This window comes from Barbatula barbatula, assembly GCF_947034865.1.
Source record: "Barbatula barbatula genome assembly, chromosome: 10".
Lineage (NCBI taxonomy): Eukaryota > Metazoa > Chordata > Actinopteri > Cypriniformes > Nemacheilidae > Barbatula > Barbatula barbatula.
The window spans coordinates 153,771-167,995 of NC_136773.1; the positions used below are offsets into that span (position 1 = coordinate 153,771).

Below are 14,225 nucleotides of genomic sequence, written 5' to 3' on the forward strand. Positions count from 1 at the left end.
ATAGAAGGAGAGGGTACAGAAGGAGAGGGTATAGTAGGAGAGGGTATAGAAGGAGAGGGTATAGTAGGAGAGGGTATAGAAAGAAAGGGTATAGAAGGAGAGGGTACAGAAGGAGAGGGTTTAAAAGGATAGGGTTTAGTAGGAGAGGCTATAGAAGGAGAGGGTTTAGAAGGAGAGGGTTTAGTAGGAGAGGGTATAGAAGGAGAGGGTACAGAAGGAGAGGGTTTAGTAGGAGAGGGTATAGAAGGAGAGGGTACAGAAGGAGAGGGTTTAGAAGGAGAGGGTTTAGTAGGAGAGGGTATAGAAGGAGAGGGTATAGAAGGAGAGGGTTTAGAAGGAGAGGGTTTAGAAGGAGAGGGTTTAGTAGGAGAGGGTTTAGAAGGATAGGGTTTAGTAGGAGAGGCTATAGAAGGAGAGGGTTTAGTAGGAGAGGGTTTAGAAGGAGAGGGTATAGAAGAAGAGGGTATAGAAGGAGAGGGTTTAGAAGGAGAGGGTTTAGTAGGAGAGGGTACAGAAGGAGAGGGTACAGAAGGAGAGGGTATAGTAGGAGAGGGTATAGAAGGAAAGGGTATAGAAGGAGAGGGTTTAGAAGGAGAGGGTACAGAAGGAGAGGGTTTAGAAGGATAGGGTTTAGTAGGAGAGGCTATAGAAGGAGAGGGTTTAGTAGGAGAGGGTTTAGTAGGAGAGGGTATAGAAGGAGAGGGTACAGAAGGAGAGGGTTTAGAAGGAGAGGCTATAGAAGGAGAGGGTTTAGAAGGAGAGGGTTTAGAAGGAGAGGGTATAGAAGGAGAGGGTATAGAAGGAGAGGGTACAGAAGGAGAGGGTATAGTAGGAGAGGGTATAGAAGGAGAGGGTACAGAAGGAGAGGGTTTAGAAGGAGAGGGTTTAGAAGGAGAGGGTATAGAAGTAGAGGGTATAGAAGGAGTGGGTATAGAAGGAGAGGGTTTAAAGGAAGAGGATTTAGAAGGAGAGGGTTTAGAAGGAGAGGGTTTAGTAGGATTAGGGTTTAGTAGGAGAGGCTATAGAAGGAGAGGGTTTAGAAGGAGAGGGTTTAGAAGGAGAGGGTTTAGTAGGAGAGGGTATAGAAGGAGAAGGTTTAGAAGGAGAGGGTATAGAAGGAGAGGGTACAGAAGGAGAGGGTATAGTAGGAGAGGGTATAGAAGGAGAGGGTATAGAAGGAGAGGGTTTAGAAGGAGAGGGTTTAGTAGGAGAGGGTTTAGAAGGAGAGGGTACAGAAGGAGAGGGTTTAGAAGGAGAGGGTTTAGTAGGAGAGGGTTTAGAAGGAGAGGGTATAGAAGGAGAGGGTATAGAAGGATAGGGTTTAGTAGGAGAGGCTATAGAAGGAGAGGGTTTAGAAGGAGAGGGTTTAGAAGGAGAGGGTTTAGTAGGAGAGGGTATAGAAGGAGAGGGTACAGTAGGAGAGGGTATAGAAGGAGAGGGTATAGAAGGAGAGGGTATAGAAGGAGAGGGTACAGAAGGAGAGGGTTTAGAAGGATAGGGTTTAGAAGGAGAGGCTACAGAAGGAGAGGGTTTAGAAGGAGATCGTTTAGAAGGAGAGGGTACAGAAGGAGAGGGTATAGAAGGAGAGGGTACAGAAGGAGAGGGTTTAGAAGGATAGGGTTTAGTAGGAGAGGCTATAGAAGGAGAGGGTTTAGAAGGAGAGGGTATAGAAGGAGAGGGTATAGAAGGAGAGGGTATAGTAGGAGAGGGTATAGAAGGAAAGGGTATAGAAGGAGAGGGTACAGAAGGAGAGGGTTTAGAAGGATAGGGTTAAGTAGGAGAGGCTATAGAAGGAGAGGGTTTAGAAGGAGAGGGTACAGAAGGAGAGGGTATAGTAGGAGAGGGTATAGAAGGAAAGGGTATAGAAGGAGAGGGTATAGAAGGAGAGGGTACAGAAGGAGAGGGTTTAGAAGGAGAGGGTACAGAAGGATAGGGTTTAGTAGGAGAGGCTATAGAAGGAGAGGGTTTAGAAGGAGAGGGTATAGTAGGAGAGGGTATAGAAGGAAAGGGTATAGAAGGAGAGGGTATAGAAGGAGAGGGTACAGAAGGATAGGGTTTAGTAGGAGAGGGTTTAGTAGGAGAGGCTATAGAAGGAGAGGGTTTAGAAGGAGAGGGTATAGAAGGAGAGGGTTTAGTAGGAGAGGGTATAGAAGGAGAGGGTATAGAAGGAGAGGGTATAGAAGGAGAGGGTTTAGAAGGAGAGGGTTTAGTAGGAGAGGGTTTAGTAGGAGAGGGTATAGTAGGAGAGGGTATAGAAGGAAAGGGTATAGAAGGAGAGGGTTTAGAAGGAGAGGGTATAGAAGGAGAGGGTTTAGAAGGAGAGGGTTTAGAAGGAGAGGGTATAGAAGGAGAGGGTATAGAAGGAGAGGGTATAAAAGGAGAGGGTATAAAAGGAAAGGGTTTAGTAGGACAGGGTATAGAAGGAGAGGGTACAGAAGGAGAGGGTTTAGAAGGAGAGGGTTTAGAAGGAGAGGGTATAGAAGGAGAGGGTTTAGTAGGAGAGATCACCAGACGTTCTTCACCTTCTAAACTGTGAGGGTCCAGGGGTCTCATTTTTAAAATTGTGCGTAGGATCCTTACTAAAAGTGTACGTGCGCCCGAAAGCCAAAAATGGCGTATGCAAACAAACATTTTGACTTATAGAACCGTGCGCACGCACACCTGCACGCAATTTTCCATTTATAAATCACGTGTGTGATTTGTGTGTGTGTGCGTGGTCGTCTCTTTGTGTGTGTGTGTGTGTGTGTGCGTGGTCGTGCCTTTGTGTGTGTGTGCGAGGTCGTCTATTTGTGTGTGTGTGTGCGTGATCGTGCCTTTGTGTGTGTGTGCGTGGTCGTGCCTTTGTGTGTGTGTGCGTGGTCGTGCCTTTGTGTGTGTGTGCGTGGTCGTGCCTTTGTGTGTGTGTGCGTGGTCGTGCCTTTGTGTGTGTGTGCGTGGTCGTCTCTTTGTGTGTGTGTGTGCGTGATCGTGCCTTTGTGTGTGTGTGCGTGGTCGTGTCTTTGTGTGTGTGTGGTCGTCTCTTTGTGTGTGTGTGGTCGTGCCTTTGTGTGTGTGGTCGTCTCTTTGTGTGTGTGTGCGTGGTCGTCTCTTTGTGTGTGTGTGTGCGTGGTCGTGCCTTTGTGTGTGTGTGCGTGGTCGTCTCTTTGTGTGTGTGTGCCTGATCGTGCCTTTGTGTGTGTGTGCGTGGTCGTGCCTTTGTGTGTGTGTGCGTGGTCGTGCCTTTGTGTGTGTGCGTGGTCGTGTCTTTGTGTGTGTGTGCGTGGTCGTGCCTTTGTGTGTGTGTGTGTGGTCGTCTCTTTGTGTGTGTGTGCGCGGTCGTGCCTTTGTGTGTGTGTGCGAGGTCGTCTCTTTGTGTGTGTGTGGTCGTGCCTTTGTGTGTGTGTGTGTGTGTGCGTGGTCGTGCCTTTGTGTGTGTGTGCGTGGTCGTCTCTTTGTGTGTGTGTGTGTGTGCGTATTCGTGCCTTTGTGTGTGTGTGCGTGGTCGTCTCTTTGTGTCTGTGTGTGCGTGGTCGTCTCTTTGTGTGTGTGCGTGTGTGTGTGTGCTTGTCTTTGTGTGTGCGTGTGTGTGTGCGCGTGGTCGTCTCTTTGTGTGTGTGTGTGCGTGGTCGTCTCTTTGTGTGTGTGTGTGTGTGTGTGCTTGTCTTTGTGTGTGTGTGTGTGCTTGTCTTTGTGTGTGCGTGTGTGTGTGCGTGGTCGTCTCTTTGTGTGTGTGTGTGTGTGTGTGCGTGGTCGTGCCTTTGTGTGTGTGTGTGTGCGTGGTCGTCTCTTTGTGTGTGTGTGTGTGTGCGTGGTCGTGCCTTTGTGTGTGTGTGCGTGGTCGTCTCTTTGTGTGTGTGTGTGTGTGTGTGGTCGTGTCTTTGTGTGTGTGTGCGTGATCGTCTCTTTGTGTGTGTGTGCGCGTGGTCGTCTCTTTGTGTGTGTGTGGTCGTGTCTTTGTGTGTGTGTGCGTGTGTGTGTGCGTGATCGTCTCTTTGTGTGTGTGTGTGCGTGGTCGTCTCTTTGTGTGTGTGTGTGTGTGCGTGGTCGTGCCTTTGTGTGTGTGTGTGTGTGTGTGTGCGTGGTCGTCTCTTTGTGTGTGTGTGTGTGTGTGCGTGGTCGTGCCTTTGTGTGTGTGTGCGTGGTCGTCTCTTTGTGTGTATGTGTGTGTGTGTGTGCGTGGTCGTCTCTTTGTGTGTGTGTGTGTGTGTGTGCGTGGTCGTGCCTTTGTGTGTGTGTGCGTGGTCGTCTCTTTGTGTGTGTGTGTGTGTGTGTGTGCGTGGTCGTCTCTTTGTGTGTGTGGTCGTCTCTTTGTGTGTGTGTGTGTGTGCGTGGTCGTATCTTTGTGTGTCTGTGTGTGTGTGTGCGTGGTCGTCTCTTTGTGTGTGTGTGCGTGGTCGTGCCTTTGTGTGTGTGTGTGTGTGCGTGGTCGTCTCTTTGAGTGTGTGTGTGCGTGGTCGTGCCTTTGTGTGCGTGTGTGCGTGGTCGTCTCTTTGTGTGTGTGTGTGTGTGTGCGTGGTCGTGCCTTTGTGTGCGTGTGTGCGTGGTTGTCTCTTTGTGTGTGTGTGCGTGGTCGTGCCTTTGTGTGTGTGTGTGTGGTCGTGCCTTTGTGTGTGTGTGCGTGGTCGTCTCTTTGTGTGTGTGTGTGTGCTTGTCTTTGTGTGTGTGTGCGTGGTCGTGCCTTTGTGTGTGTGTGTGTGCGTGGTCGTGCCTTTGTGTGTGTGTGCGTGGTCGTCTCTTTGTGTGTGTGTGTGTGTGCATGGTCGTCTCTTTGTGTGTGTGTGTGTGTGTGTGTGCGTGGTCGTGCCTTTGTGTGCGTGGTTGTCTCTTTGTGTGTGTGTGCGTGGTCGTGCCTTTGTGTGTGTGTGTGTGTGTGTGTGTGTGTGTGTGCGTGGTCGTCTCTTTGTGTGTGTGTGCGTGGTCGTGCCTTTGTGTGTGCGTGGTCGTGTCTTTGTGTGTGTGTGCGTGGTCGTCTCTTTGTGTGTGTGTGTGTGTGTGCGTGGTCGTGCCTTTGTGTGTGTGTGTGCGTGGTCGTCTCTTTGTGTGTGTGTGTGCGTGATCGTGCCTTTGTGTGTGTGTGCGTGGTCGTGCCTTTGTGTGTGTGTGGTCGTCTCTTTGTGTGTGTGTGGTCGTGCCTTTGTGTGTGTGGTCGTCTCTTTGTGTGTGTGTGCGTGGTCGTCTCTTTGTGTGTGTGTGTGTGCGTGGTCGTGCCTTTGTGTGTGTGTGCGTGGTCGTCTCTTTGTGTGTGTGTGCCTGATCGTGCCTTTGTGTGTGTGTGCGTGGTCGTGCCTTTGTGTGTGTGTGCGTGGTCGTCTCTTTGTGTGTGTGTGCCTGATCGTGCCTTTGTGTGTGTGTGCGTGGTCGTGCCTTTGTGTGTGTGTGCGTGGTCGTGCCTTTGTGTGTGTGTGCGTGGTCGTGCCTTTGTGTGTGTGTGCGTGGTCGTGCCTTTGTGTGTGTGTGCGTGGTCGTGCCTTTGTGTGTGTGTGCGTGGTCGTCTCTTTGTGTGTGTGTGTGTGTGTGTGTGCATGGTCGTCTCTTTGTGTGTGTGTGTGTGTGTGCGTGGTCGTGCATTTGTGTGCGTGGTTGTCTCTTTGTGTGTGTGTGCGTGGTCGTGCCTTTGTGTGTGTGTGTGTGTGTGTGTGTGTGTGCGTGGTCGTCTCTTTGTGTGTGTGTGCGTGGTCGTGCCTTTGTGTGTGTGTGTGTGGTCGTCTCTTTGTGTGTGTGCTTGTCTTTGTGTGTGCGTGTCACACTCACTCCTCCAGATCCAGGGCTTCGTGGGCCGCTGTGATGCGTGCTTGAGGATTTCTCTCTCTCCAGGCCTTCTGCATTACTGTGGATGAACACAAACACACACAGATGTGTTTAATGCGTGTAAATGAGCAGCTCTGAATGAATGATGCTCTCATGACTCTTCTCAGTTCTCTTACTGGCGTCTGCAGGTCGCAGGTGATCAGAATCACAGGTGAAGAACGTCTGGTGATCTTGTGCCGACAGATTCATGTCATAGTATGTGAGCGGCTCTCGTCCGGTCACCCACGTGTACCTTCAACAAACATCGTCTCAATATAACCACCAGATCATGACCTTACGTTCTGCAGGTATATAAACTATTCAGAAAATAAACCACTGAAATGTCAAATAAACCCGTGTAACCTTCACTGCACCAATATTCTTATTCAAGCTATTAGAAGAAATGACACAGATCCAGATATGCACATTTAAACGTTTCTCCATTCCCTTTGAACACACAAGTGCCTGTCTTCACATGAAATCTTTTTGTCAGACAAAATATCAAACACATCTGTCTTGACACAAACATGCATCACAACTATCAGATTCAAGATACATGCACATGAAGGGAATTACGGCAGAAATCGTCGGTTATTATCACCTAAATATAATGTAGCAAATCACACTAATAAAAGGACAAGAGCACGACATCAGTGATGTGCTTCACTTACCGGTTATATTCAGCTCCTCTGAACAGATTGATTGGATTTCTCCAAACCTTACACTCTACACACACACACACAGATCAACTTAAAAAGTGCACACATCATTCAATGACCAATAAAAATCTTCAAATCCAAAGTATTGAAAGGTCAAAGCTATGTGATGTGATGCTCACCTGAGACGCTCTGACGGCTGGAGTCTGTGTCTCCGTTAGTGCTGTTTGATGGGTTTGGAGAGCTGTTATCTACTCCACCTAACAGAGGACGCAGGTGACTTACAGACACCTGCTCGATGAATGACGTGCCATACTTCCTGAAATACCACCACTCAAAAATCTGCAACACACACACAAAAAACACTTTCTTAAAAAAATCCTTCCACTACACAGATGAACGTGTTAGGAGCTTGTGTGGGACCATTACTATGACACAAAACATGTTTATCTCTCTCTCACATAACGCGTGTGACGTATGACGGATCAACTCTTCTTAGCGTGGTAAGTAGCAATACTCATAGATAACTTATGAGCTTTACTATCGGCTGATAGATGATAATAATATATGCAATATTGTGATCGGACTGCTGTTACATATCGCTAGCAAGCCTGTATGTGTCTATAAGCTAACACTGGTCTCTCACCAGACACCTGCCCTGTTCTCCACCACAACTGTCTCCTCTGACCTCTAACCGTTTCTGTCCTGGGGCCGTGTGTCAAACCTGAGAAAGCGGGGGTAACTCAAGCCTGTTTCTAAAAGAGAGGTCACTTACACTCAGAGTCAGTAACCATAGTAACTTACTCTGTGACCCTAACCTGGTCAGGAGCAGCTGTTCTTTCTTGAGCCCAGAGTTTATTTCAATCTCCTCCCTCTTTAAAGCTCAAGTGCTGTAACTCGTTCATTCATTGCACACATTAGATCACACAGAGACCATCTCACTGACTAATATGTCATGTGTTTTGATAGAGGCTCCTGTATGTGAAGAGGCTGCATTCATTCATAGAGATGAACTTTGAATTCAGGAGAGCAGTTTAGGACCTCATATCCCCGAGCATTTATTTATATTAAAACTGTACCATATTCCTTAACAGTGAATTAGATATATCAAAATATCATCAATAACATCAGCCATCATACGTGTAATAAAGTGCATGAATAAAGAAATTTATAGATGAATCGATAAAGGTAAAATCAAATCTGCCCAGATCGGGGTTCAAACCGGCGATTAGTCAAACTATGAGCGAGAGACTGATGCCCTACAGGTGTCCTATACACCATGACATCTAATTTGCATAACTAGATCACTCATGGCAATTTTTTGTTGTCTTATTTCTGTTGTTTCGTTCATTTAATGATTAATTTATTTGTTTATTGGTACATTTATTTATTTATTTCTCGAATTTACACTCGAGTCGTTTTCAGCACATCAGTGAATCCACTGAATGCAGAGCTGTAAGGAGGTGTGCTTCGCCCTCCATCGCTTTCTGCTGCCATGCCAGCTGTGGGCCAGCTGTGGGTCAGCTGTGGTCTGGTGGTTAGAGTGTTGGTCTTGTGATCAGAAGGTTCTAATCTCAGTGCCAGCAGGTCATGACTGAAGGGCCCTTGAGCAAGACACCTTATCCCTGATTGCTCTGCATGTCTAATGTGACACTGTAAAAAAACTACTTGTAAGTCGCTTTGGATAAAAGCATCTGCCAAATGAATAAATGTAAATGTTGCTTTTTTTTGCCGTTGTCATGGTGAATCGTCATGTCAGAGCTCCATTGATGATGGCTTGTCGAAGTTGTAGTGCAAGCGCTTAACTCAAAGTAAACCTACCCAGAGGTGATAAGCTAACTCAAATCAGCTGATCTGAAACCAAACACTCAAAAGTTTCGCATCTCGGTGTAAATTAATTCAGAGTTCACATTTTAACTCTATGTTGGTTGAACCTTCTTATTGAAACGGGCCCCTGCTCTCTTGTCTGCATAGCAGGCTCATCATTGGATTGCTTTGGTCCGTCATAGGAATGTCAAGAAACATTTATAACATCCTCCAAACTCTCATTGTCATCGAGATCCATTGTTTTCCTATAGTTTACATCGCTGCGGATCCTCCCGTTACGTCACTTCCAGTTTGGGTGGTTTTCAGATGCAGAAAAAACGACTCCAGAAGCCTCATTAGCACATTTATGGGTCTATCTTAAAGAATGTGTTCTCTGTAACTTTTGAGTAAGCTCATTTTATCACATTTTATGTGGTGAAGATAAAGAAGGCCAGTGGCAAAATTCCAGCTTTTTGCAAAGAGGACAATAAAGGAGGATTGTGAAGAGTGACAGGTTATATTTGTGTCACATCATTTCATAGCCGATAAAAAACTTTAATATAAAACTAAACAATAACATAATACAGAGTTTCTTTGCAATTATGTTGTATTTATTTGGCTCGCAAGGGTTAAAGCACAAATATGAAGCGCACTATAGCCAACTATTTTAAAAGACGATTCATCAACTGAGGTCATCAAGCAAGATCATTATGATTACTATAAAAAAAAGACTGCGACCAACTGAGAAAACATGAGTCTAGAGCCCTGTAATAATACTAATGATGATCATAATAACGGTGATGATGAGGGTTAATCTGTCAGTTATGACTGCTTAAAGCCCGACACAGAGATGAAGTATTGTCGTAAGACTGCATTGATTGAAATTAATTATAGTGTCTGTCTGTGGCACATTCACTGGTGATGAAACTGACCGGAAGCGGCTGTGCATTAAATGATTTCATTGCACACCTTTGAGCCAATCAGGATCAGCATTCAGCCAGACCATGCTATAATGATTTAGGATTTGTGTTCCAACACCCCTAGAAAAGCATGGTGACCATCGTTTAACCATAGCATGTCTAGTGAAAGTGTGGCAATAGGATAACATAGAGATGGAATCATGAACGAGTAGTGTACAGTTACTCACCAGTATGAGTCCTGAAATGAGGGATGATGTGCCCGTCAATGCCACGTAAAACTTTGGGGTCAGAGTGTTGAGGAACATGCTTACTGAAACACACCAAGACAAAAGAGACCAATGAGAGTGAGAGACAAATCACGGATCTACACACCTCCACCGCCTGTGTTCCCAATACGACCAGCGAAGACACGGCTGTGCCCGGCTGGTCCCCATTGTTCAAAGGCTAGTGAGCTCCAGGATCACCCTTCGTCCTAATGCGCCAGAAAACATGACATTGACAGACAGAATCTCAAGACGCAGCGAAAAGCGCAGGTTGGAGATCTCAGGACGGCATCGCTGCTATTCGGTTGTGACGTAAGGAATACTGTTATCAGGTCCAAGCATCTGTTCATTTCAATCCAGGCTACAGTTTGAACAGCCGTTATTGAGCACTGTTTACTCACATCGCATATGAAAGCGGAGCATTTGTTAACTTACAGTATACTCTACAGTCTCCAGGCTTGCGCAATCTCCCACATCAATATCTGAATAAATGATGAGAAATAAATCGCTGACTTGCCATGTGGGATTTTGTTACGAAGATAAAGGTTAGGATTGTGGTTTTCCAACAGTTTTACAGCTCGCCACAAGCTAATGTTAGCTGTTTTTGTTGTTTGACTATAACATCTTATTGAGCATTTGGACCCGGAAACAGTATATGACCTTCCATATATGGTGGAGCGTGACGTCAGACTAAACAACAGAATATGCAAACAATGTTGTCCTGATGACCTCATACTGAAAATATGAGAAAACATCACAAAGATCACATTATTCCCTTACAAATAAGGGACTATACAAACAGGGTTACATGTTCTGAACATGGAGGGCATTTTGAACTTTTCAGATACAACCATTAGTAAGGAACGAAGGAAGAGTTCATCCAAAAATCTACAATTCTGTCCTCATTTATTCACTCCTGTGTGTTTATAAACCTGTGCGTGAGTCTCTCTTCAGTGGAACACAAAGTCTCAGGGGTTTCGTCTTCATACAATGGAAGTCAATGGGGATCAATGTAGTTTGATTATTGACATTCTTCCAAATATCTCCTGTTGTGCTCTGCAGAAGAAAGAAACTCACACAGGTGAATAAATGATGAGAGAATTTTCATTGAGTCTGAAGTGACCCTAGCTGATGGATGGGAGTGTGTAACACATGGCCGAGTCTGACAGCAGCTGTGTTCATTCATTCAGCTGAAGTGAGTGAGCCCCACACACACACACAAAAGCTCCATTCATGGCCCCCATGCAGACCACCGTCTCACACACACACACACACACACGTGCTATCAAGCTTCATACAGGTGATATTTGAAGACGCACACAGCACTGCTAACTCTCAAGCTCATGCACATATCACATCATCTCCTAAAGAAAACACCAGCGCTCATAAGCGTTTAGACATCACTACAGGAGATCACTAGCACAGGACTGCTAATGCATCTGACGCGCTCGGGGCTGTACCATGTCTTAGCATCGCTGACACATGATATCTCACATGATATGAAAAACACAGCGGTCAATGAAAGAAGCATCTGGACCACTGAATACAGGCTGAAGAAACAGAAGGTAAGGGTGTGAAACGCATCCGTGCACGCGCTCGTGTTAGTCATCTGTGGGGTGAATGGTATCTACCAGAGTCTGGCCTTGACGTCTACGACAACAGACAGAAAATCAGAGAAGCACAAGACAAATGCAAAGAAGCAGAGATGATAACGCAGAACAGAGACACGCGATCACGGGATGATAAAGAGGAGGCAGAGTTGCTGCTGCGACGGCGGAGGAGGATGGGTGACTTACATGACGATTCTGTGCCAAACATGGCTGATCCAGGAGCTGGGATGGAGAAGAAAGAGGGGTGGGGGTGAGCAGGCAGCTAAACAGCAGGGGTCATCAACACACAATGCAAGCGAGCCGCAGCCCCGACGCGTCACACCAGACAGAAGATGCTGCTGCCGCTCCGATTCGATCCTGCGGCCAGATGATGATCCTACATGAGAGACAAAAGATCAGCAAACGTCATGACGTCACGCGCCCGACAACACACCGACCCACCGTCTGACTGATGCTGGACCAGAGAGAGAGCAGCCAATCACACACTCCATCATCATCATCATCACACACACACACACACACCACTGATCTCAACATTACACACACTTCACCAGATCAACACAACCACGAAGCCTGTGTACACAGTATAGAGCAAATCGAACGGGACGAAATCATTCATTCACCTGAAGACTTGATCAAGTGTGTGCAGGTCTTTAATGACACGTGTCGACATGTACAGGAACTGGTCTGATGGGTCTTTTCAGCCAACTTACACAATAACACAGCAACACTGCTTTCATATGGACACACTTAGCATTGCTAACACACACAACCGCATAAAGTTGATCAAAATGTAAACATCTGAACAAACACAGTGTTGTTATGATTGTGATTATATTTACGCATGATGATGATGATGATGATGATTCACGAGCTCACCTGCAGTCTGACACGACACGACACAACAGATCAACGTGGCACGAGTGAACAACAGCAGAAGAAAGAAACACAGCAGACATGACACACGCTCAGGCCACGCCCCATCAACCGCAGGCCCCGCCCACGACCGCTGACGTACTCAAGCGTTCCAAACCCCGCTTCCCATATTTCTGCTTTAAATAACATCTGGATCATTGTGTGTGTTCAGATATGACTTTTAATAGAGAATAAAGCTGTTTTCAGACCAAGACAGATGTGACCCTGCTTTTGAAGACCAGTCCCATAATCTGATGATATAATTCAATTTTATTTATATAGCTCTTTTCACAATGGGCATTGTTTCAAAGCAGCTTTACAGGAGAAAAAGAATAACACAAAAACGTAAAACACAGCACATGAATACTTTAACTTTATGATGATATAATGAGCATTTCTTCACCCATTTACACTTTTGGCATGGCCTTATTCAGTCCACATTATCTGGATATAGCACAAGCTTGCTACACGGTTTGTTCGTAGATTACTGTACGTGAGGTATTTAATGATGGAAACACACATTAGCTGGGTTTCACAGGTCACGAGCGCTTTCTCTGTCCATTTATTATTGCATTCAAACATTATATACATAAACCCAATATGAGTGTTCAACATATAACAATATTAACCAATGAAAGTAGGTTAATGACACTGTAAATAACTCATATTATATATTTCCCTTTTTGTGTGTATTGCATTCTTTATTCTAATGTTATATTTCATCTCTTTCCCGTGTGTGTGTTAAGATCTCTCATTCTGACACGGTGTCTGCTCGCTCGTGATTCCCGTTTGGGATCCACTATCCATGGCGTCGTGACGTCAGCACGTCCTGACCTCTCGCGAGCGCAGGAAACTGGATCAACGACAAACATTCTGCTGCTTTTAACTCATTTTTTCGCTTTACTCGTTGTTTTTAAGTTGAAATAGTCCACCGACACGCTGTGTGTGCGCACAGTATCGTTTAACGCGCGTGTTTCGTTCTTTAAGTGTGTGATGTGTACTTTTGTCCCGATGTTTCTTCTCATGGATCAGATGCTGACGCGTCAGGAGAAATCACTTTAATAGATGCGTTTGTATTCGCGTTTTAATCAAAACTTCCATTAAAAGCCTTTTATTAAATGCTGTTTAGGAGTTTATTTGAAGTATATATGTCACATGCGCTTAGTTGAGGTTTATTTCCATTACTCCTTCTTTTAGCTGCTAATGCTAACTCGCGTATCGTTAGGCCACTTCAGGAGTTTATATGTATAGATAGATAAATATATATTTTATTTTTCATATGTGTACATTTGAGTCTATAAATAGGAATCAAAGAAGAGCATTTATTGACCAGTGATGTATTCTCCGCCCGGCTCACAGTGATGTTTCTTACTCATAATTCCGGCGGCGGTTTGTTTTTTTACGCTACGTCAGATATTCGGTTCACTTCATTAACTCATGTCGTGAAGTTTGATCTATTAATTGTCTGGCTGTAATCTAACCCGACATCACAGAGAACACGAGGAGAATCGAACCCAGCTAAGAGAATCAAGGTAAATAAACACTTGTTATTATATACGAATGTACAGTTACTGGTCCGCCCACTGTTCTTATCGGCTCTCTGTTTCTGATCTGATCTGCTGTTTGTTACCGCACCAATCTGATCTGCTGTCTGTTACAGCACTGATCTGATCTGCTGTTTGTTACCGCACCGATCTGATCTGCTGTCTGTTACCGCACCGATCTGATCTGCTGTCTGTTACCGCACCGATCTGATCTGCTGTCCGTTACAGCACCGATCTGATCTGCTGTCCGTTACCGCACCGATCTGATCTGCTGTCTGTTACCGCACCGATCTGATCTGCTGTCTGTTACCGCACCGATCTGATCTGCTGTCTGTTACCGCACCGATCTGATCTGCTGTCTGTTACCGCACCGATCTGATCTGCTGTCTGTTACCGCACCGATCTGATCTGCTGTCTGTTACCGCACCGATCTGGTCTGCTGTCTGTTACCGCACCGATCTGATCTGCTGTCTGTTACCGCACCGATCTGATCTGCTGTCTGTTACCGCACCGATCTGGTCTGCTGTCTGTTACCGCACCGATCTGATCTGCTGTCTGTTACCGCCGATCCGATCTGCTGTCTGTTACCGCACCGATCTGATCTGCTGTCTGTTACCGCACCGATCTGATCTCCTGTCTGTTACCGCACCGATCTGATCTCCTGTCTGTTACAGCACTGATCTGATCTCCTGTCTGTTACAGCACTGATCTGATCTGCTGTCTGTTACCGCACTGATCTGATCTC

At 45.9% G+C, this 14,225-nt stretch overlaps 2 protein-coding genes across 10 annotated transcripts in view; one reads left to right on the forward strand and one right to left on the reverse strand.

Moving 5' to 3' along the window:
- The window catches only part of st7 (suppression of tumorigenicity 7), a 33,991-nt gene extending 21,988 nt beyond the window's left edge, over positions 1-12,003 (reverse strand). For 3 of the 5 annotated variants that reach the window (XM_079465561.1, XM_079465558.1, XM_079465562.1), the window contains exons 1-7: positions 11,901-12,003; positions 11,208-11,397; positions 9,376-9,458; positions 6,605-6,764; positions 6,438-6,492; positions 5,904-6,019; positions 5,731-5,806 (exon numbers count right to left, since the gene is read on the reverse strand). In XM_079465561.1, coding sequence (XP_079321687.1) covers positions 5,731-5,806; positions 5,904-6,019; positions 6,438-6,492; positions 6,605-6,764; positions 9,376-9,458; positions 11,208-11,229 — 512 coding nt within the window. In that variant the 5' untranslated portion in view covers positions 11,230-11,397; positions 11,901-12,003. Of the gene's footprint in view, positions 1-5,730; positions 5,807-5,903; positions 6,020-6,437; positions 6,493-6,604; positions 6,765-9,375; positions 9,459-11,207; positions 11,398-11,644; positions 11,760-11,863 lie in introns of those variants that run through there. The other 2 variants (XM_079465560.1, XM_079465559.1) reach the window with 2 other exon arrangements.
- Positions 12,004-12,708: 705 nt separating this feature from the next.
- ppfia1 (PTPRF interacting protein alpha 1) overlaps positions 12,709-14,225 on the forward strand; it is a 42,857-nt gene continuing 41,340 nt past the window's right edge. For 3 of the 5 annotated variants that reach the window (XM_079465231.1, XM_079465233.1, XM_079465235.1), the window contains exon 1: positions 12,709-13,468. The gene's annotated coding sequence lies outside the window, so the exon portion shown is untranslated. The remainder of the gene's footprint in view (positions 13,469-14,225) is intronic. The other 2 variants (XM_079465232.1, XM_079465234.1) reach the window with 1 other exon arrangement.